This window comes from Artemia sp. Qi Xiang Cuo, chromosome 2 (genome assembly GCF_049724085.1).
Source record: "Artemia sp. Qi Xiang Cuo chromosome 2, ASM4972408v1, whole genome shotgun sequence".
NCBI lineage: Eukaryota > Metazoa > Arthropoda > Branchiopoda > Anostraca > Artemiidae > Artemia > Artemia sp. Qi Xiang Cuo.
In genome coordinates, this window is record NC_142795.1 from 31,557,202 (window position 1) to 31,580,926 (window position 23,725).

At 33.6% G+C, this 23,725-nt stretch overlaps 1 protein-coding gene across 4 annotated transcripts in view; it reads right to left on the minus strand.

Moving 5' to 3' along the window:
- The window catches only part of LOC148955139 (uncharacterized), a 110,361-nt gene extending 98,678 nt beyond the window's left edge, over positions 1-11,683 (minus strand). The window contains exon 1 of one of the 4 annotated variants that reach the window (XM_089100493.1): positions 11,590-11,683. In XM_089100493.1, coding sequence (XP_088956619.1) covers positions 11,590-11,592 — 3 coding nt within the window. In that variant the 5' untranslated portion in view covers positions 11,593-11,683. The remainder of the gene's footprint in view (positions 1-11,589) is intronic. The other 3 variants (XM_089100509.1, XM_089100501.1, XM_089100486.1) reach the window with 3 other exon arrangements.
- Positions 11,684-23,725: the final 12,042 nt, after the last annotated feature.

Consider the following 23,725-nt stretch of genomic DNA (forward strand, 5'->3'; position numbering starts at 1 on the left):
AGAAAGTAAAGGCCATCTTAAACTTCAGATCAGAAGAAATAAAAACTAAAATAACTCAAACTCAAAAGCACCAGAAATTACTATTAAAGAATAAATGAAACCCAGAACGAACAGAAATTAAATAAACAACCATAGCCAAAAAATACAACAGGTACTAATATAAATGAATAAATAGATCTTTGTACAAGTAAAGCTTGAATTGAATACGCAAAACAAGCTTAAAACGAACAAAAATGTTTTGCCATTGAAGTATAAATGAAACCCAAAACGAGCAGAAACTAAACTGACAATCATAGCAAACAAACATACAATAGGCACCAATATAAGTGAAAAAATAAATCTTAAAACGAGGGAAACTTAAATATGCAAATCAAGCTTAAAAATTACAGTCAAACTAAATCTTGAACTAATGAGCTTTCGGTAGTCAATATCAATATATATAAAAGATTTAGTTTAATTTTATTAGTTCTTTCCAAGACTATTAAAGACATGTAATTTTCACTACAAACAAGAGTTTGGCTACTGCCCCCTTCTCTAAACTGTAAAAGTCTAAAGCAAAGCCTACTGAGTCATAGGCACTTTGCTGAAAACGGATTATATTACAGATATTTTCTTTTGTACTTATTACAGCATTAAAAAATAAAAATTGCAGTGAAATAAAATCTTGAAGTGATGAGCTTTCAGCAATTAATATTATTATATATCAAATATTCAGTTTAATTTTATTGGTTATTTCCAAGACTGTTCAAAACACATATAGTTTTCAATATAGCACCAATGACGCAATAGGCTTTAGACTTTTACAGTTAGAGAAGGGGGCAGTAGTCAAATTCTTGTTTGTAGTGATTTTCGTTGGTTTTAAGCTTGATTTGCATGTTCAATTTATCTTTCACTTGTTTTAAAATTTATTTATTTATTTATATTAGTACCTGTTGTATGTTTGTTGGCTATGATTGTTTATTTAATTTCTGTTCATTTTGGGTTTCATTTATTCTTTAATAGTAATTTCTGGTCGTTTTGAGTTTGAATTATTATTGGAATTTATTTCTGCTGGTCTTAAGTTAATATGGCCTTTACTTTTCCTTGAAAAATTTCTTTTTTACAAAGCTTTTTTAAATTAATTTCTGTTCGTTTTTGATTACCACAGTTTCAAGTTTCAACCCTGGAAGCATAGTAATTTGGCCTTTGGACTATTTTGAACAAAACGGCTATCTCAGGATCTTAAATAGATGCATTTGGGGGAAAACGTGGGGTTGCTCTTTGATCACTTTTGACTGTTAAAAAAGGAACTACAACTTTCAGTTTTGACCACCTAGTGAACTAGAAAACTAGTTAATACAACCACCCCTTCCACAAAACATTATACGTTAACAATAAGAAACTTGCAAAAGTTACAGCCCTTGCCCCAAGGGCTGTGGGGATTTGTTAACTCCTGAGTTATTGTTATTTGACTTTTGGACTGTTTTGAACAAAATGACTATTTCAAAATTGTGATTGAATGCATTTGGGGGAAAAGGGTTTGAGGGGGAGGGGGCTGGTTACCCTCCAATCACTTTCGTCTCTTAAAAAGGGCACTATAACTTTCGATTTCCGATGGAATGAGCCCCCTCCAAAGTTTATATGACCACTTTTCTATAAAAACCTTATATAAACAATGAACAACTAGCATAAATTACAGCCCTTGCCCCAAGTGGTATCAAACCGGTTCCAGGTTGCCCTCCGATCACTCTTAACTCTTAAAAGGGGAACTAGAACTTTCGATTTAAACTCAAATAAGCCTTCTTCGAAATCTACATGACCACATATTCCATAAAAACCTTATATGTTAACAATGGACAGTTTGCATATCTTACAGCCCTTTCCCTGAGGTCTGTGGGGTGTTTAGTCAATCCTGGAGGCACAGTTATTTGACCTTCAGACTATTTTGAACAAAATGGCTATCACAAAAGTTTGATCAGATGCATTTCGGGAAAAGAGGGCGCGTGGGGGCTAGTTGCCCTCTGATCACTTGAACTCTTGAAAAGATCACTATAACTTCTGATTTCCAATCAAACAAGCCCCCTCCAAAGTTTATACAACTACCCCTTCTATATGAAGTGCCTCTGTGAAAAAAAAATACGTAATAATACATTGAAACTATTAAAGATTTATTTATTCATTTATATTTTCATCTGCTATCTTTATGTTTGCTATGATTGTTAATTTTAATTTCTGTGGGTTTTGGTTTAAGTTATTCTTGAATATCTGGTCGTGTTGAGTTTCAGCTATAACAGGAATTAATTTCTACTGGTCTTGAGTTTAATATGACTCTGAACTTTTTCTTGAAAATCTTCTGTATGCAACGTTTTCTTTTAACTGATTTCTGTTTGTTTTTGTTTCGAAGTTTTTTATGGGTTTATAAAATGAATATTTCTACAGTTTTTCATGTCCTCTAGATTTAAGAATTAAAATACATGATTATAATTTATCAGGTGACTGTTAAATTGTATTTTCATAGGAACTTATTTGTGCTGGTTTTAAGTTTAATATGGCCCTTTACTTTTCTTACAAAAAACGTCTTATTTGGAGTTTTTTAATTAGCCCTTCGAAATTTATATGACCACCCTTCCATATAAAGTGCCTATGTAAAAAAAAAAAAATTATAAAACATTGAAGCCTTATGTCCTTTACTAAAGGCAACACTATAGTATTGCCTCTGATCAACTTTATTTGCTTCAGAGCAATCCCCTTCGGATGTTCCTCCCATTGTTTTGTATCAGCACTAGAAGTCTTCAACCAGTATGGTTTTCAACATGTCCATTATACCCTTACAGATGTTACCTAAAGTCCCAGGGTGATGTCCTTTGAGGACATTTTTCAGTTTAGAAAAAAATTAAATTTAAAGAACCAAGGTCAGGTGAACAGGGGGACTGGGGAACCATAGGAATGCCCGTTGAGGTAAAAAAAAAGTATGTTATCCAGAGGGGTTTTTCCGTATATAGTGGTTGAACACTTCTGAAGTAAACAAGCTAAACAAATAAAGGTAGCACTGCTAGATTTTATACTATTCCTAAATATCAAGGTTGATTTGATGAAAGTGCAGATCATCCCAATAAAGGTCCCAGATATAGCCAAAATAATATATTTCTTCATTAACTGAATCATGTGGTACATCATAAGTTCTTTATTCAAATGGGTTTCTGCAGTCTCAACTTTGATGAAATTTTATTTTTGCCTCAGTAAATTAAAATAGAATGCAGATAAAACATACTTGAAGTAGCTAAACAAAATGGATAACAATGGGAGAAACTTGATAATCTTATCAATAGAAACATCCATATTATAAGTTACAACTTTCATTATTTTAGTGCTTTGTTTTAGTTTAAATAAATACTCCAATGCATTGATGGTCTGGGAGCTGGAAGTGGGGTGTATTGTTAGAAAAGCAACCGTTATATTTGGAAATAGGGTAAATATATTGTGGTTGACCATTTCTGAAGGAAACATGCTGAAGAAATAAAAATAAAAGTAGACTCTTTTCTTCATATTAAATGTGAAAGAAGTTTATTCAACTGAAAGTAAGGAGCAACATCAAAACTCAAAACAAACAGAAATCATTTTGTATATGAGGGGTTCCCCCACCCCTTGATACCTTGCTCTTCATGCTAAAGCTTTTTAGCACTTGTAAAAAAATCTTCTTATTCTAATTAAATGACCCTTCAGGAGTTGTTCTTAAAAAATGAGGATAAACAGACGAACTTTAGTGTGAAGAGCAAGGTATTGAGAAGGAAGGCAACCCCTTCTATTGATTTCAATCCACTACTATGGATTACATCCACAGTAGTGGTAATAAAAAAACTACAGCAGTGAAAATGAGAAAAAGAAACATGACAATTGAACAAACACCACTGTGAGATTCCAAAAAGATAATATTTTCACCAAAATGTAATTACCAAACCTACATCCAAAACCTAATAGCTGCAACTGACTTATTAACCAAAGATTTTGTAAGAATAAACTCAGTCTTGCTAACTTTAATTTTTTCCAAGTTTTTTTTTTATAATTAGCAGAGTACACTGTAATTTTCTGAAACTGTCATGAGCTACTGCTAGTTAATACTGGAATGATGTGATTATAATACCACACACATATTTTCATTACCATTACTACTCCAGCAATATTAAAATGATAAGCACTAAGACAAGGCTCAAGTGACCAGAGTGTAAGTAGGTTAACTGTTTCTTAAGCAGGAATTCAATGGCTTTAAACTCCCTCTTCCTAAACAGATGTTTGTCTTGACAAATTTAAATAAATTTAACACATTCAACATTTAGAAATTTTGGCAAGAAAGAGAAAAACTACATACACACAACTTGCTCCAATAGTAATTGAAATTCTATAGAATGAAATTGTTATAACCAATGATTATATAAAAAGAATGCCCCAGTTACAATAATGCCAAATACATAAATATCAATTTTTACCAAGCATTGGTGGAAATTTAGGAGATAACTAAATGGCTTGGGACTTCTAAAAAGCTATATGAATATTATCCTTGTTTTAGAAGTCACATTACCACATTTGCTTCTAACATTAAGTTAAACAGTCCACAAAAATTCTTCCTATTAACAGGGAAAGAAGATTTAACTTCTAGTATATATTCAGTAAGAGGAATATATTTGACTGTGTATGTGACTAGGCTGTAAAATGGGATTTTCCTTGCCAATTATTGTAAAGTATTTTTAAAGTGAAGAGAAAGATTACATTTACATTATACTATTTATGTAAAAACAAAAGGTCCCTTTTATGTAAATCTATTTATTTTGATAAGATTGTATTTTATTACTATTTTTTAATTTAGTTTTTTGTACTGGACCAGTTGCTTCTAGCACTGTAGGATACAGGGGATTTGCCAGGAATAATATTTTTCTAATGAATCCTCCTCTAAAGATAAACATAACAACCTGAGGCGGTTCAGGAGCTGTCAGTGGATCAGACACTATTCAGATGTGTGAATGTGGCTAATGGGTTTTCTCAAAAGAGCAGCAACTCAAAATTCCATAATGATTCATGATCAAGCATCAAAGAAAAGGAAGCTACTTGATCACATGGTGTCAGGGCAGTGAGGATGTAGAACAGAACAAAAAAGATGGCATTGAAATTTAAGGCCCCCTTTTAAAAAATATTAGGAAAAAACTTATTTCAGTTTTGAAGCATTGTAAATGCAAAAGTTATTAAAATGGTAAGTAAATTAAAATGGATATGATAATGAAAATGAATAGAAATCAACTATAAAATAAAATTTTGTGAAAGTAGAGATCAACACTAGAACTTAAATAATCAATAATTAATAAACATACTGAGGGGGTTGATATATCCTGACATCTTACTCTCTATGCTACAGTGACTATTGGAAATTCAAATTTACCCACCCTCAACTCCCTAATGTGCAAATATATACCCTAAATTGTAACCACACAAAGAAGTTATCAACACTAGTTAAGTTATTGAAAAGTGGTTAAAAACATACAACTATTTATAAATAAGTTGTTCAAGAGTAACATTCAAAAAATATTTATTTATAATAATTCAAACCTCATTTATTAGTCACCTCAAATATAAAACATTTTCCTGTCATTTAAAGATTTTGAATGCTGTTGACAAAGATAGCTCTGAATTTTGCAATTCAAAACTTTATCATCAACAATTCATGATATATTCCAATTCAGGATATATATTTGCACATTAGGGTGTGGGTAAATTATAATTTGCAATAGAAGCAATTATTATATTTGTAAAGAGCATAAAAAAGGCACTGAGTGGTATGTTCCCTTTATGTGTAATAATTAAAAAAAACTTTCCGAAAAATAAGTTTTTCCAAGAAAAGTAAAGGCCATTTTAAACTTAAGCTTTAGAGATATAAATACCTGTTAAAATTCAAACTCAAAACGACCAGAAATTACTATTAAAGAATAAATGAAACCCAAAATGAACAGAAATTAAATAAACAATCATAGCAAAAAACATACAAAAAGTAAAAATATAAATGAATAAATAGATCTTAAAGTGAGTACTGCTTGGATTGAATATGAAAATTAAGCTTAAAACAAAAACAAATATTTTGCTATTAAAGTATAAATGAAACTTAAAACGAACAGAAATTAAATAACAATCAATGCAAACAAACATACAATATATATTAATGTAAATGAATAAATAAATCTTAAAACGAGTGAAACTTGAATTGAATATGCAAATCTAGTTTGAATCAAATAAAAATAACTACAAACAAGAGTTTGGGTATCGCCTCACTGCAGAAGCCTAAAACCTACTGCGTCATTGGTGCTTTACTGAAAACAATTCTTTCATTAATTAAGATTTTAGGGAATAAATATCAGCATATGTATATTAAATTGACAATGCACATTTTTCAGCAAATTCATTTGGATTTTTTCAGTAAAGTACACACTATATTCTGGCTTTTAGAAAGCATAGGGGTTTTGAACCCTACTCATATTAATTTCTGTTCGTTTTGAATTTGACTCTAATATTTATTTTAATATTTGTTCGTTTTGGGTTTCATTTATTTATTGATACTGATTTAGGGTAGTTGTATGCTTGGTAGATTATATGATAATCCAGACACCAGGTGTTGAAACTGTGAATCATACCACGACGGAATGGGGCTGCTACGAGAATTAGCCTACCCTCCACCCCCTAAATTGACCATGCGGATTCAAAAATACCAATGGCACTTGCTTGCGAGTGGTGGAACACTCCGAAACTTGACATTTTATTATATTTTGGTGTTTCATGCAAGAAAATGCATGTTCCACAAAGTTGAGGTGCAGTTTTCCGCTCAAATAGAAATGCCTAGAAGGCATAGAATATAACAAACCAACACGATTAGTTAGAAAAAATGGCAGAGTTAAAAAAAATTACAAAACTATTTGAGTCTTGAACAGTCTTGGAAAGTATAAACAAAATGAAATTGAATATTAGATATATAAGGATATTAATTGTTGAGAGATCCATCAGTTCAAGATTTTTTTTTTCACTGTAATTTTATTTTCATTTTCAATGCTGTAAGAACTGGAAAATAATAAATTTGTAATATGCAAGTAATTCGTTTTCAGTGAAGCACCAATGACGCAGAAGGCTTTAAGTTTTTACAGTTAAAGAAGGGGGCAGTATCCAAATTTTGTTTGTAGTGAAACTATATTTGTCTTGACTAATCTTGAAAAGAACTAATAAATTAAACTGAATATTTGATGCATAATGATATTAATTGCTAAAAACTGATCAGTTCAAAATTTTACTGTAATTTTAACATTTATTTTCAATATTAAGTACAAAAGAAAACATTTGTAATATAATTCATTTTTAGTAAAGCACCAATGACGCAGTAGGTTTTAGGCTTCTGCAGTGAGGCGATACCCAAACTCTTGTTTGTAGTTATTTTTATTTGATTCAAACTTGATTTGCATATTCAATTTAAGTTTCACTCATTTTAAGATTTATTTATTCATTTACATTAATATACGAGTATATTGTATGTTTGTTTGCATTGATTGTTATTTAATTTCTGTTTGTTTTAAGTTTCATTTAAACTTTAATAGCAAAATATTTGTTTTCGTTTTAAGCTTGATTTTCATATTCAATCTAAGCATTACTCGCTTTAAGATCTATTTATTCATTTATATTATTACTTGTTGTATGTTTTTTGCTATGATTGTTTATTTAATTTCTGTTCATTTTGGGTTTCATTTATTCTTTAATAGTAATTTCTGGTCGTTTTTTAGTTTGAATTTTAACATGTATTTGTATCTCCTGTGCTTAATTTTAAAATGGCCTTTACTTTTCTTTGAGAAACTTATTTTTTGGAGTTTTTTTAAATTAATTTTTGTTCGTTTTTGATTGCAAAAAGTTTCAAGTGTTTATGGCACGGGGGAGGGGGTGCTTACTGTCCAATTATTCTTGACTTTGAAAAATGTATCTAAAGCTTTAAATTGAAATTGAATGAGGATTTTATAAAACTCTATATGATTAGCTCCTTGAAAAAGACCTTATATATGACCGATAGGCAGCTGGCATAACTTGTGGACAGCGACTGGCAACAATGAATGGATTGAAAAAATAGCTCCAATAAGGGGGTTTAGACCATTTCACTTGCTGACACAAAGGGATCACGACTGTTTGGAATTGACCTTAATAGGATTTTGTGTGCCAAAGCAATTTTACATCTATCTCAGAGTATGTATTTTAACCTTATAATTGGATAATTATAATAGATTTCCTCTGTGTTCTTCCCATACAAAACCCCTTCCCAATAGTTATAAACCCCCTTTAATAAGTTATGCCCCAGGGCATAACTTACAACGCCTACCCCCGGGCTCTAGGGGGCTGTGTTGACACCGGAGTTTTTTGTTATCAGAAATTTGAACTATTTTTAACAAAATGTCAATCTAAAATTTTTATCTGATGCATTTAGGGCATGGAGGAGGGGGGGCTAGTCACCCTCCAATCTCTTTTGACTCTTAAAAAGTGAACAAGAACTTTCAATTTTCAGTAAAATGAGACCTCTCCAAAGTTTATACAAGCATCTATTCCATAAGAAATAATAGGAAGGATTTGGAGAATCCTTAAATTAAAACTCTTGCCCTGAGGGCTGTGGGGGAGTTGTCATCCTCAAAGACCTGATTTCCAGAACTTAAAACTATGTTTAATAAAATGGCTGTCTCAAAATTTTGATTGGATGTGTTTGGAAAAAAGGTAGGTGTGAGAGGGAGGTTAGTTGCCCTCAAATCACTTTTGACTATTAAAATGGGCACTAGCTCTTTGAATTTCCAATCAAATGAGCCTTTTTTGAAGTCTCTACAACACCACCTTCTATAGAAACCTTATATCCCCATAGGGCATAACTTAAAACCCTTGCCCTGAGTGTTGTGGGGGATTTTCCTCCTCAAAAATATATTTTCTATCTAGAAATCAACTATGCTGAACAAAATAGCTATCTCAAAATTTTGGTTGGATGTGTGTGGGGGCATGATGGGCGTGGGGGGAGCTAGTTGCCCTCTAATCAATTTTGACTATTAAAAAGGGAACTATACCTTTGAATTTCCAATTGAATGAGCCTTTTTTGAAGTTTCTATGACAACGCCTTCTATGAAAACCTTATATACCCCCAGGGCATAACTTAAAACCCTTTCCCTGAGGGTTGTGGGAGAGTGTCCTCCTCAAAAATATATTTTTTATATGGAAATCAGCTATGCTGAACAAAATGGCTATCTGAAAATTTTGATTGGATACGTTTGGGGAAATGATGGGCGTGGGGGGGGGAGGGGTTCTAGTTACACTCCAATCACTTTCAACAATTAAAAAGGGCACTAGCTCTTTAATTTCCAATCGAATGAGCCTGTTTTTAAGTTTCTACGACAATGCCTTTATTAAAACGTTATAAGTCCCCTGGGCATAACCTAATACCTTTGCCCTGAGGTTTGTGGGGGAGCCTCCTCCTCAAAAATATATTTACTATCTGGAAACCAATTGCGCTGAAAAAAATGGCTATCTCAAAATTTTGATTGGATGTGTTTGGGGAATGATGGGCCTCGGGGGGAGAGGGGGGCTAGTTACACTCCAATCACTTTCAACTATTAAAAAGGGCACTAGCTCTTTAAATTCCAATTGAATGAACCTGTTTTGAAGTTTCTACAACAATGCCTTCTATAAAAAAAAACTTATATGCCCCCAGGGCATAACTTAAAACCCTTACCCTGAGGGTTGTGGGGGAGTTTCCTTCTCAAAAATATATTTTTTATCAGGAAATCAACTATGCTTAACAAAATGGCTATCTCAAAATTTTGATTGGATGTGTTTGGGGGAATAATGGGCGTGGGGGGGGGCTAGTTGCCCTCCAATCATTTTTGACAATTAAAAAGGGCAAAAGCCCTTTAATTTCCAATTGAATGAGCCTGTTTTGAAGTTTCTATGACAACGCCTTCTATAAAGACCTTATATGCCCCCAGGGCATAACTTAAAACCCTTACCCTGAGGGTTGTGGGGGAGTGTCCTCCTCAAAAATATATTTTTTATCTGGAAATCAACTATGCTGAACAAAATGACTATCTGAAAATTTTGATTGGATGTGTTTGGTGAAATGATGGGCGTGGGGGGGGGGGAAGGGGTTCTAGTTACACTCCAATCACTTTCAACTATTAAAAAGGGCACTAGCTCTTTAATTTCCAATTGAATGAGCCTGTTTTGAAGTTTCTATGACAATGCTTTCTATAAAAAACCTTATATGCCCCCAGGGCATAACTTAAAACCCTTGCCCTGAGGGTTGTGGGGGAGTTTCCTCCTCAAAAATATATTTTCTATGAGGAAATCACATATGCTGAACAAAATGGCTATCTCAAAAATTTTGATTGGATGTGTTTGGGGGAATGATGGGCGTGGGGGGGGGCTAGGTGCCCTCCAATCATTTTTGACTATTAAAAAGGGCACTAGAACTCTCAATTTCCAATCGAATGAGCCCCCTTTGAAGCTTCTACGATGACCCCTTCCATATGAAGTGCCTCTGGGAAAAAAATAATAATAATAAAACATTGGATCCGTATGGCCTTTACAGGCAATGCTACAGTGTTGCCTCTGAGTCAATAACATGAATTTCCAAAAATTGGTCAATATATACGAAATCATATTATTGAGTTAGGACTAAAGTGAATACACCATTTGATGCCTTTTTTATGCTGATTAAGAATATTATAAGCATTTCTTTCGGAAATGAATTTCAGCCCCCCCCCCTCTATTTATGCCCAATAAGGGGTAGGTTGGATATAGCATAGATAGGGGGGGGGGCTGGAATTCATTTGCGATAGAAATGCTTTATTATATTTGTAATCAGCATAAAAAAAGGCATTGAATGATGTATTCACTTTAGTCCTAACTCAATAATATGATTTCGTATATATTGACCCAAAAATTTACCTGTATTTGTGCCTTAGCAGGGTTGGGGGTAAAGTAAAGTGAGGTACTTTTAGGAATGATACAAAAAACTATTTTACAATTTTTTTAATTGTTTTCAGTCCTGCAAAACAGCCTCAATTGCACACTGATACCTAGAACTTGACACAGAAGCAATAATATAATTAGGAAAGAGTAACCTACAAAAGAGGCATCCAGTGATGAAGGCTAGGCTATTTAGGTAACTTTCTTCCATGCAAAATTTTGACAAAGTTAGAATTTACCCTTTAATTTTATCTCATTATTGCCTTCAGAGGAACCATAGCTCTCCCTTTTAGTAATTATTTCAAAGAGAATCAAATAGGCCTATGTCTAGGCCTAGATGTTGAAGAATAGGCATAAATAAATAAAGCCAAATAGGCATATAATAAATCACTGCTATCACAATTTCATCCCAGACAATCAATCCTCTAGGAGCAAATATATCTCTAGCCTATATACAAAACTTTGCTTATTTTGTTGGGTTAACTTTTCAAATTATCATTATTTTTTTTTCTATTAGGCTATGTACCAACTGCAGGTGAGAAATTAGCCCATAAAATTCCAAATCAGTAAAATAAGCAGTTTCCACCAAAAATATTTATATACCATATACCACAAAACATCAGTGCATCAAAAGACCTTCAAACATCCCATAAACAAGATCCTTCCCAACCTTAAACTTGAGAAGCACTTTCTTTTTTCAAAACAGTTGCTTGGTTTATTACGCAAAAGTAAGAGACATCTAAAGCGAGTAATTATAGGTACCGTTATACGAAAGCTTTTAAATACCCTTCATTGAGACTATAGCCAATGAATGAAGCAGCCTATTTGAATTATATAATTCGACTTATTTTTAATTTTTTACAGTTTTACTTTTATGTATCTTATATTTGAATGTAAATTGTAATAATGCGTGCAATTTTAGTAGTAGTAGCAGTAATCGGATTAACGACACTTCTTGACTGCTAAGGTCCCTGAGTCGACCCTGCAGTGTGTTGCTACAGCAAGGTTGGATCTCTAGGTCCCGTATTACCAAGCTAAGGCCAAGCCTACTAAGCCACTAAAGAACATCTTCAATTTCAGTATACATCATATTCTAATTTCAAATTTTAGTTGTACTGTAGAAGAGATTACGAGAGTGACAATATTTCTGCAATTCCGAAGCCGGGGACTTGCCCTGGTCGTTTTCAGGAAAGTCTTTTATGAAATCAAGGTTTTTGATGTTTTCATAACAAATATTTTTAAATCTGTGTGCTCGAATATATTATTTACACCGTATGTATCACAGTTTATAGACAGTAAGCTTATCACAGATCATTTCTGGTCTTCGTTCTCGGTGCGAACAAAAAGCTCCTCCCACTTATTTCTGCATTAGCGGATTAGTCTGTTTTCGTCAATCACTGAGAAATGGTTACCAAGTGCATTATTCGTAATTGCGAAAGCAGAAAAAAACTTGGTGAGCCAGCCAAGTGGTTTGCAAGTGTCCCATCTCACAGTTATTAATTAATTTATATACAAATTATTACTTAATATATTATTTACATACAGTGGACTCAACTGATCGGCCTATGTAGGATTTTATAAAAACGGGGGCGGGGGGGTTGATGAAATTTAGGAAAATAAGGAATTTTTTCTTCTTCTAATAACTGGTGGAGTAGGTGTGATGGTTTCAGGGGCGGATCCAGGATTTTTTAGGGGGGGGGGCAAAATAGGTTGATCTGACAAACTTACGTTAGGAGCAAGTTTAATTAATGCAAACTTGCTTAAATTTGTTAAATTACACTACTTTATACTACTTTCGGGGGGCACCCCTCGCCCCCCCCCCTCTGGATCCGCCACTGATTGGTTTATAATTTTTTTTTTCGTAAAGTTTTCGTAGTATATATATATATATATATAATATATATATATATATATATATATATATATATATATATATATATATATATATATATATATATATACATATATATATATATATTTATATCGGCGCGTACAAACAGCTCCTCTCATTTGATCTGCCATCAGCGGTCCAATTACCCTGGAACACGTATTTTGGCAGAAACTTTCTCAAAATGCCTTTGAAACCAACTTGAGACTTCGAAACCTATTTTTAATTCCTAAAAACATCTAATAATAACATTACACTACTAACTACTGATTTTCATGTATGTATTGGAATAAATTAATTTAAAATTAGTTTCTTCAAAATTAGTGTTCCAACGTTGAAGCCAAGTTTCGCGTCCAAGAGAAATCTGACTTGTCTACCCGTGAAAAGACCTAACTTCGCTTATGTTTATATCTGCAAAAACGTTCTCCGGAGCACTCGCACCCCGGTCCGGGTTCTTATAATGGGTGAGATAGAGAATGATCATACTGCTAATTATATAAACTGTGGTATGTATAGTGGGCAGCAGCCCAAAGCCCTATAAAAAAAACAGCCAATTTTCTCATATTACTAGACAATAAAAATAAAAATACAGTTTTAAAAATACTGTGAGACTCTCTTGTGGAAGGCAGATAATATCGAAATCTTTAGTGTTGACTTTCGGAACTTTTCTTAGTGTACTTTCTAATTTATGGCTTATCTTTCTTATACATCACTTGTCTCTTAGAAGTAAGATTAAAAGTAATACGGTACTACTATCGTAGAGCTCAAATTTAAACTGCTGCTAAGAATTTTCATACATAAGGTATATTTTCTCCAGAAATAAAAAGACGCACGGACATTAGCTTCTTTAATCTTTAGTGCTATGTTACGTCCGAGGGATTCTACAGTCACTGACAGAAGTTCAGCAGGTGCCCTTCTTTAACCTGTATTTGTTGGTTTAAGTAGACTCTGTTCAAAATTGTCTTTGGGAAAAACAATAAACGGGGGCTGTCCTCTCTGAAGCTCTTTTATTGGATCTTTAAGGTACTAAAAAAGTTATGGTCCTTGATCATTTATCCAATAATGTTTTTCTTGACGCTTAAACCGACGCGTTAATAGATAAACTTTATAAATAAATAATTAAATTTTATTTAGGCGAGTAAAGCCAAATCATTGTTGCAGCGGTAGCTGCGACTAAATTAAGGTCTAAGGTCAGTCCACAGTAACCAAACATAAAAAAAACATGCTTAAAGGAAAAGTGGTAGGTGAAAAAAAAAATGTCATTTCTTGCTTATTCAGAAATAGTAACTATTATCTAAATTAGTCGTAATAGTAAAATTTTGTTTTGTAAATTAATTTAGCAGGATTTCTAAAAATTAGCCTGAACCCCCTGAAAGAAATTGTTTCGCATCGAAATAAAATTCAGAGGTGAAAATACCAAGTAAAGATGTATTAAAATATTTCAATGTAAAACAAAAAAAAGAAGCAGCTCAAATAGCACTTGAGAACGGAGCTATATTGCCAATGTTGTCACTTTCTGTTTCCTTTTTTGCTACAAAACAATACAGATATGCGCAAGGTTTTTCTTGCAGATATCTGATTTCTCAGCCTTGATTGCTGGGCTATCAAATGACCATGTTCAAAATCTAGTAAATTTTATGGTACTATCTTTTGGCTGGTGAGATTCCTGCGGAACGCGTCAAACTAAACCCCTAAACCCAGGTCAATGATACATATTTTGCTGAAATTATAGCAGTGCTTGAATCATACACAAAAAAGAGGTTCCAAGAACTACTGGATAAGATTACGGTAAAGGCCGATCCTCTTGGCCTGCTGGTGAATACAGATAAAACCAAATGCATGGTAACAGACGACTGTCCTCTGTTCATTAAATATGGTAACCAAGATGAGGAACAACTTTTCAAGTTTCAAATGCCATGGAAATATCATTGAGAACACTGCCTTGACAACGAAGGAAATGCCTACCAGAATAGAACAAGCAAACAAAGGCTCCAAGAGCTATTGGATAAGTTTAAGGTAATGGCTGACTATCTCAGTTTGCGGGTGAATGCAGAGAAAACCAAATACATAGCAACAAGCGACTGCCTCTGTTCAATAAATGTGGTAACCAGGATGGGGAACAGGTTGTTCAATTTTAAATATCTGGGAAGCATTATAGAGAACATCGAGAACACTGGCTCAACAGTGAAAGAATTGCTCACCAGAATAGGACAAGCAAATGGTGCCTTCAACTGACTATGTCAAGCATGGAGATCTCATAAATTATCCCTGCACTTAAAGCTAAGCCTTTTGAATAACAGCGTTATGATAATATTACCTTATACCACTGAAACATAGCACCTGAATCAAGAAAAAGAGGGGAGAGTCCTGGATTTTGAAAACCCTTGCCTCGACAGAATATTGAATATCCACTGTAGACATTCTTGTTCTAGGAGGATATCGTTTTGGAATTGTCGGGGATGGGTGAGCGGACAGGGTGTGATTGAGAAGTTTTTCTTTGATTCGGGTACTGATATTTTAGGCCTTTGTCAGACTTTCCTAGATGAAAATTCTGCAAATAAAGTTGATGTCAAAGATTGCCAATTTTTTCATAGAAATAGAACCCAGCAAAAACAGGGTGGTTTAGCTGTTTTAGTTGAAAATTATATTCCTGTACGAATGAGAGATGATTTATTATAGTTTAATATTGAAATGAATTTTGAATGTTGTGTAGTTAAATGTTTTTGCCTAATAATGAAAAACTCTTAATTTTAGTGATATACCATCCCCCCTCTTCTAGTAAGGTAAATTCCATAAGTAGATTGGAAAACATGCTAGTCTACCTTTCAAGTCCGCGTATTCCATTCATGAGCATTGGCGACTTTAACATAGACCTAGTGAGATGTTTACCTTCAGACCATCATGAAATGGATAATTATGCATTACAGTTCTTAGAATGTTCTCTTTCTTGTAATTTATATCCGGCTTGTTTTATCCCGTCACGTGCAGCCGACTCATCTACTTCGCTTATTGAAAATACTCTATTGCCTGATACATGCGAGGCTGCGTCTGTGATTACGGATAAATCATCAGATCATTCTATGATTATGTCGGATTATAAGATTCAAAAGACCTTGATTAGGGAGATCATTACAAGAAAGAGAAATCTTCAACTTAAAAATATACATAATTTAAAAGTAGCCCTTCGTGACGTAGATTGGAGTGAAGTTTTAGAAGAGACAGATCATAATAGATCGCTGGATGTTTTTATAGAGTATTAAATGAACAATTAGACCATCATTGTCCGTATGAGAAAATACGTCGCCAAAAAAAAATTCGACGAAAACCATGGATTAATGAGTCACTCCTGAGATCAGTTAATGGAAAAAAAATCGTCTATATAAGATAAGAATGAAATATCCATCGCCTGATAATATTATACGATTAAAAACTATAAAATCTGTTGGTGAAAACCCTTAGAATGAGTGAGAAAAAATATTTTTAAAATTCTTATAGGAATGCGGATTCACCCAAAAAAGCATGGGATCTAATTAAACAAAAGATTGGAAACAATTGTAATAATTTTTATCCAGAATTATTAACAGATAAAAATGCTCTTGAATCAAAGAGACATGAAGCTATTGCAGAATCTTTCAGTGCTCATTTTGCTAGAATTTGTTCTGATGTTACTCATGGTCTTGGCTCGACTTCAGCTTATCAGAGGCAACGCTGTAGCGTTACCTATAGTAAAGGCCATACGGCTCCAATGCTTTATTAGTTAGTTATTTTTTCCAGAGGCACTTCATATGGAAGGGGTCGTCGTAGAAACTTCAAAGAGGGCTCATTTGGTTGGAAATCGAGCGTTCTAGTGCCCTTTTTAATAGTCGAAAATGATTGGTGGGCAACTAGCCCCCCCCCCCACGCCCATCCTTCCCCAAAACACACTCCATCAAAAATTTGTGAAAGCCATTTTGTTCAGCGTAGTTGATTTTTAGTAAGAAAATATATTTTTGAGGAGGACACTCCCCCACAACCCTCAGGGCAAGGGTTTTAAGTTATGCCCTAGGGGTATATAAGGTTTTTATAGAAGGCGTTGTCGTAGCAATTTCAAAACAGACTCATTCGATTGGGAATTTACAGGGCTAGGGCCCTTTTTAAGAGTCGAAAGTGATTGGAGGGCAACTAGCCCCCCCCCCCAAGCCCATCATTTCCCCAAACATATCCAATCAAAATTTTGAGATAGCCATTTTGTTCAGCGTAGTTGATATGTTTTTGAGGAGGACACTCCCCCACAACCTTAAGGGCAAGGGTTTTAAGTTATGCCCTGGGGGCATATAAGGTTTTTATAGAAGGCGTTGTCGTAGAAACTTCAAAAAAGACTAATTCGAATGAATATTAAAAGGGATTATGCCCTTTTTAATAGTCGAAAGTGATTGGAGGTCAACTCCCCCCCCCCCCGGCCCATCATTCCCCCAAACGCATCCAATCGAAATTTTGAGAGAGCCCTTTTTTTCAGCGTAGTTGATTTTTAGATGGAAAATATTTTTTGAGGAGGACAATCCCCCGCAATCATCAGGGCAAGGGTTTTAAATTATGCCCTGAGGGCATATAAGGTTTTTTTTAGAAGGCGTTGTCGTAGAAACTTGAAAAAATGCTCATTCGAAAAAAAAATAAAAGGGCTAGTGCCCTTTTTAATAGTCGAAAGTGATTGGAGGGCAACTAGCCCCCCCACGCCCATCAGTCCACCAAACACATCCACACAGAATTTTGAGATACCCATTTTGTTCAGCGTAGTTGATTTCCTGATAGAAAACATGGTTTTGTGGAAAACACTCCTCCACGACCCTCAAGGCAAGGGTTTTAAGCTACACCCCGGGGGCATATCAGGTTTTTATAGAAGGCGGTGTTGTAGAAACTTCAAAAAGGCTCATTCGATTTGAAATTCAAAGGGCTAGTGCCCTTTTTAATATCCAAAAGTGATTTGAGTGCAACTAACCCCCCTCTCACGCCACCTTTTCCCCAAACACATCCAATCAAAATTTTGAGACAGCCGTTTTATTACACGTAGTTTTAAGTTCAGAAAATTAGGTCTTTAAGGACGACAACTCCCCCACAACCCTCAGGGCAAGGGTTGTAATTTAAGGATTCTCCGAATCCTTCCCTTTATTTCTTATGGAATGGATGCTCGTATAAAATGTAGAGAGGGGTCATTTGATTGGAAATTGAAAGTTCTTGTTCACTTTTTAAGTGTCAAAAGATATTGGAGAGCAACTAGCCCCATCCCCCTCCTCCACGCCCTCAATGCATCAGGCAAAAATTTTGAGATAGATATTTTGTTAAAATAGTTCAAAGTTATAATAACAAAAAACTCCGGTGTCGACACAGCCCACCGGGGCCTGGGGGTAGGCGTTGTAAGTTATGCCCTGGGGACATATAGATAATCAAACAATCATTAAATAAACAATCAATGCAAACAAACATACAATAGATATTAATGTAAATTAATAAATAAATTTAGGGCTGATATTAATGTAAATTAATAAATAAATTTCTGCTTGGTGGAATTTAACGCGAGTGAATTATGAGCAGGAAAAGAAAATGTTCATTGAGGGTGGAGGAATTTCCCAGGGGTGTGTTTTCCAAATGTGAATTATTCAGGGAGGGGACGACTAAACCCATTTGATAATATTCTAAATTTTACATTTGAAAGTAACGGGAATAAAGAATCAACGGAAATGTCAGAGATAGCACTTCAGGTTCCTTTAGACGATTTTGTTCGTGTCTTTTGAAAAAATACATTTTCAAAAGACAGATTATTTTCATTTGTATTACTTTCTCTGTGGCTGCTCAATTATGCATGCGAGGTGGGAGACTTCCCCTCAACACTGTCTACGCTAAGGTTTCAGTTTTTATCTCAAGGCTTTAAGATGAACGCAATGCGATAAAAGTATAACTCAAAATAACATATATAGAATAATATAGGCACATAACAAGGAACAATTAATCAAAATTGCATATCATGAGTTGAGGCTCACCCAAATGATGGCCCAGGGGGCTTACCATTCCACAATCCACTGAAAATATAAAGTATTTTTGAGTATTTTAACGCCTTCCACAACTCAAACGGTCCAACATTCTACAGCCCAATGAGTCTGTCTAATCTCCTAAATTGGGAACGGAGGAGATAATTGAAGTTCCGCACCGTATTCGATGAGTCTTCAACCTCCCCTTCCCCCTCTCCTACTGCCTACGCTAAAGTTTTCTTCTTTATGGCAAGTACGCCGCCCCCACCCCAAAGACTTTAATAAGGTAAAGTTTTGTATGGGAAGAACATATAGTAAATCTATTATAATTATTCAATTATAAGGTTAAAATACATACTCTGTGATAGATGCAAAATTGCTTTGGCACACAAAATCCTATTAAGGTCAATTCCAAACAGTCTTGATCCCTTTGTGTCAGCAAGTGTAATGCTCTAAACCCCCTTATTGGAGCTATTTTTTCAATCCATTCATTGTTGTCAATCGCTGTCCACAAGTTATGCAAGCTGTCTATTGTTCATATATAAGGTTTTTATCAAAGAGGTAATAGTATAGACTTTGAAAAAAGCCTCATTCGATTTAAATTGAAAGTTCTAGATCCGTTTTTTAAAGTCAAGAATAATCGGACAGTAAGCAACCCCCCCCCCCCCTCATGCCATGCAAACTTGAAACTTTTTTAAATAAAAAAACTAACAAAAATTAATTAAAAGAAACTTTCCGAAAAATAAGTTTTTCAAAGAAAAGTAAAGGCCATTTTAAACTTAAGCTCAGCAGATACAAATACCGGTTAAAATTCAAACTCATAACCACCAGAAATTACTATTAAAGAATAAATGAAACCCAAAACGAACAGAAATTAAATAAGCAATCATAGCAAAAAACATACAACAAGTAATAATATAAATGAATAAATAGATCTTAAAGCGAGAAATGCTTAGATTGAACATGAAAATAAAGCTTAAAACGAAAAAAAAATTTTGCTATTAAAGTATAAATGAATTTTAAAACGAACAGAAATTAAATAAAAAATCAATGCGAACAAACATACAATATAAATTAATGTAAATGAATAAATAAGTCTTAAAATGAGTGAAACTTAAATTGAATATGCAAATCAAGTTTGAATCGAATAAAAATAACTACAAAAAAGATTTTGGGTATCGTCTCACTGCATAATCCTAAAACCTACTGCGTCATTGGCGCTTTACTGAAAACGAATTATATTACAAACGTTTTCTTTTGTACTAAATATTGAAAATAAATATTAAAATTACAGCAAAATATTAAACTGATGAGCTTTCAGCAGTTAATATGATTAAACCTCAAATATTCAGTTTAATTTATTAGTTCTTTCCAAGATTGGTCAAGACAAATATAGTTTCACTACAAACAAAATTTGGATACTGCCCCCTTCTTTAACTGTAAAACCCTAAAGCCTTATGCGTCCTTGGCACTTCACTGAAAACGAATTACTTGTATATTACAAAATTTATTCTTTTCCAGTTCTTACAGCATTGAAAATGAAAATAAAAATCACAGTGAAAAAAAATCTTGAACTGATGGATGTTTCAACAATTAATATCATTATATATCTAATATTCAATTTGATTTTGTCTATACTTTCCAAGACTGTTCAAGACTCATATAGTCAAACAGTTCGTGCTAACGAACTGTAAGTAAGGAGCGACCCGGCTCCATAGTAACCAAAACTCCAAAATACAGGATTTTGATGCCAATAGATATATCAAAAGAATCAGATTTCAATGCTGATTTCAAATATATAACTTTTATCAAGTTTAGTGCTAAACATCAAAAGTTACGCGCCTGAGAAATTATGGCTGATTTTCAAAAAAAGGGGGAAAGACCCCCTCACAGTTATAAAACCTTAATGAAAATTCCACCATCATATTCAGCGTATCAGAGAACCCTACTGGAGAGTTTTCAAGCTCCTATCTACAAAAATTTGGAATTTTGTATTTTTGGTCAGAAGAAAGATCACGGATGCGTGTTTATTTGTTTGTTTGTTTTTTTTGTTTATTTTCCCCAGGGGTGATCGTATTGACCCAGTGGTCCTAGAATATCATGAGAGGGCTCATTGGAACAGAAACCAAAAGTTCTAGTGACCTTTTTAAGTGACTAAAAAAACGAGGCCCCCTCCCAAGCTTATTTTTTTCCCAAAGTCACCCGATCAAAGATAGCCATTTTGTTCAGCATGGTCGAAAATATGATAAATATATCTTTTAGGATGACTTAATCCCCCGAAGTTCCCAGAGGGAGGGCTAAAAGTTATGAACTTTACCCAATGTTAACATATAGTATTGGTTATTGGGAAGTATACAGAAGTTTTCAGGAGGTTTTTTTTCTGGTAGTGGGTGGGATGGGTGGGTCGGTGGTTATGTTGGAGGATCCGTTCATGAAGGAAGTTTTCATGGGGGAAGGGAAATTTCCATGAAGGGGGTGCCGGACTTGCCAGCATTATTTATTGGTTATTGGGAAGTATACAACCATTTTCAGGAAGGATTTTTTCTGGAGTGGGGGAGGGGCTAGACGAGGGGGTTAATCTGGAGAATATTTCAGTGGAGGATGTTTCTTTGGGGTAAGGGACATTTCTATGAAGGGGGCGCCGGATTTCCAAGCAGTATTTAAAAAACGATCAGAAATTAAATAAAAAAAAACAAGTTTTTTCAACTGAAATGTAAGAAGGAATATTAGAACTTAAAACGAACAGAAATTATAACGTATGTGAGGGGGTTCTCCCCCAAGTCAATACCTCGCTCTTTACGCTACAGTTTTTTTTAGTGCTTTCAAAAGAGCTATCTATTCTAATTAAACGGCCTTTGTGATTCAGGGGTTTGTGAATCAAATTTTTTTTTACTTTTAACATAAAGAGCGTGGTATTGACTAAGGGGAGAACCCCTTCATATACGTAATAACATATACGTAATAAAAAAAACAATAAAAAAACAAGCGATACGGCTCAATAGTAATCGAAACTTTTAAAAACGGAATTTTGATGTCAATAAATGTGTCAAAAGAATGTGTTTATTATGCTGATTCTAAACATATAAATTTTATTAAGTTTAGTATTACTCATCAAAGGCTACGAGCCTGAGAAAATTTACTCGATTTTTTAAAGAGGGGGAAACATCCCCTGCATTAACTAAAAAACGATCAGAAATTAAATAAAAAAAACAAGTTTTTAAACTGAAAGTAAGGAGCGACATTAAAACTTAAAACGAACAGAAATTATTCCGTATATGAACTGTCCCCTCCTCAACGCCTCGCTCTTCACGCTAAAGTTTTTTATTGTTTTAAAAATAAAGTTGTGAGACAGAGTCAAACTTTAGCGTAAAGAGCGAGGCGTTTAGGAGGGGACAGCCCCTTTCATATACGGGATAATTCTGCTCGTTTTAAGTTTTAACGTCGCTCCTTACTTTCAGTTAAAAAAAACTTGTTTTTTTTTATTTAATTTTCAGTAAAGCGCCAATGACGCAGTAGGTTTTAGGCTTCTGCAGTGAGGTGATATCCAAACTCTTGCTTGTAGTTATTTTTTTTCGATTCAAACTTGATTTGCATATTCAATTTAAGCTTCACTCGTTTTAAGATTTATTTATTCATTTACATATATATATATATATATATATATATATATATATATATATATATATATATATATATATATATATATATATATATATATATATATGTATGTTTGTTCGCATCGTTTGTTTAGTTAATTTCTGTTCGTTTTAAGTGTCATTTATACTTTAATAGCAAAATATTTGTTTTCGTTTTAAGCTTGATTTTCATATTCAATCTAAGCATTACTCGCTTTAAGATCTATTTCTTCATTTTTATTATTACTTGTTATATGTTTTTTACTATGATTGTTTATTTAATTTCTGTTCGTTTTGGGTTTCATTTATTCTTTAATAAGTAATTTCTGTTCGTTTTTAGTTTAAAATTTTAAAGGTATTTTTATAACCAGAGCTTAATTTTAAAAATGCCTTTACTTTTCTTTGAAAAACTTATTTTTAGGAAAGTTTTTTTTATTAATTCATAAGAAGAATACCTTCTTCAATCAGAGGATACAAGTATGTTTTTGACCCCAGTTAGTGTTGATGAATTCCAAAAAAAAATTAATAGATTTAAAGCGAGGTAATTCATTAAGTTTGGATGGACTTTCAAATAATCTTTTGAAACACCTTGCATATATAATTCATATACCTCTTGTTTATATTTTTAATTTGTGTTTATCTTCTGGGGTATTCCCTTCTAAATAGAAAAATGCTCGAGTTATCCCACGGAATAAAAAAGCTGATAAAACTAATGTTAATAATTGACGACCTATTGCAATACTTTCTCCTTTGTCAAAGATTTTACAAAATTTATTTCAAAAAAGAATTTTGTCTTATTTGGATAAGAAAATCTTTTAACCAAAAGCCAAGTTAGGTTTAGATCGGGTCACTCTACTGAACAAGCAATTGCAGCCCTTTTGCTTAAAACTAATGATTCAATGAATATTGGTAATTATGGATCATACATTTTATACGATATAAAAAAAAAACATTTGATACTCAAAATCATTCCATTTGTTTTGAAAAATTGAATAAATCTGGAGTTCGTGCAAGAGCATTGGATTTAATTAAGTCATATCTAAGAAATCGCGGATTCCAAGTAGAAGCTAAAACCGCTTCATTATTCATCGAGAATATGGCTCTGAAATGAATTCAGTTATCCAGTGGTTTTCTTGTAATCGTTTAGTTCTCAATTTGTCTAAGATAGGATTTATGGTTTTTGGGAGATCTAAGCAAGGAGTTGCTAAAGTTGG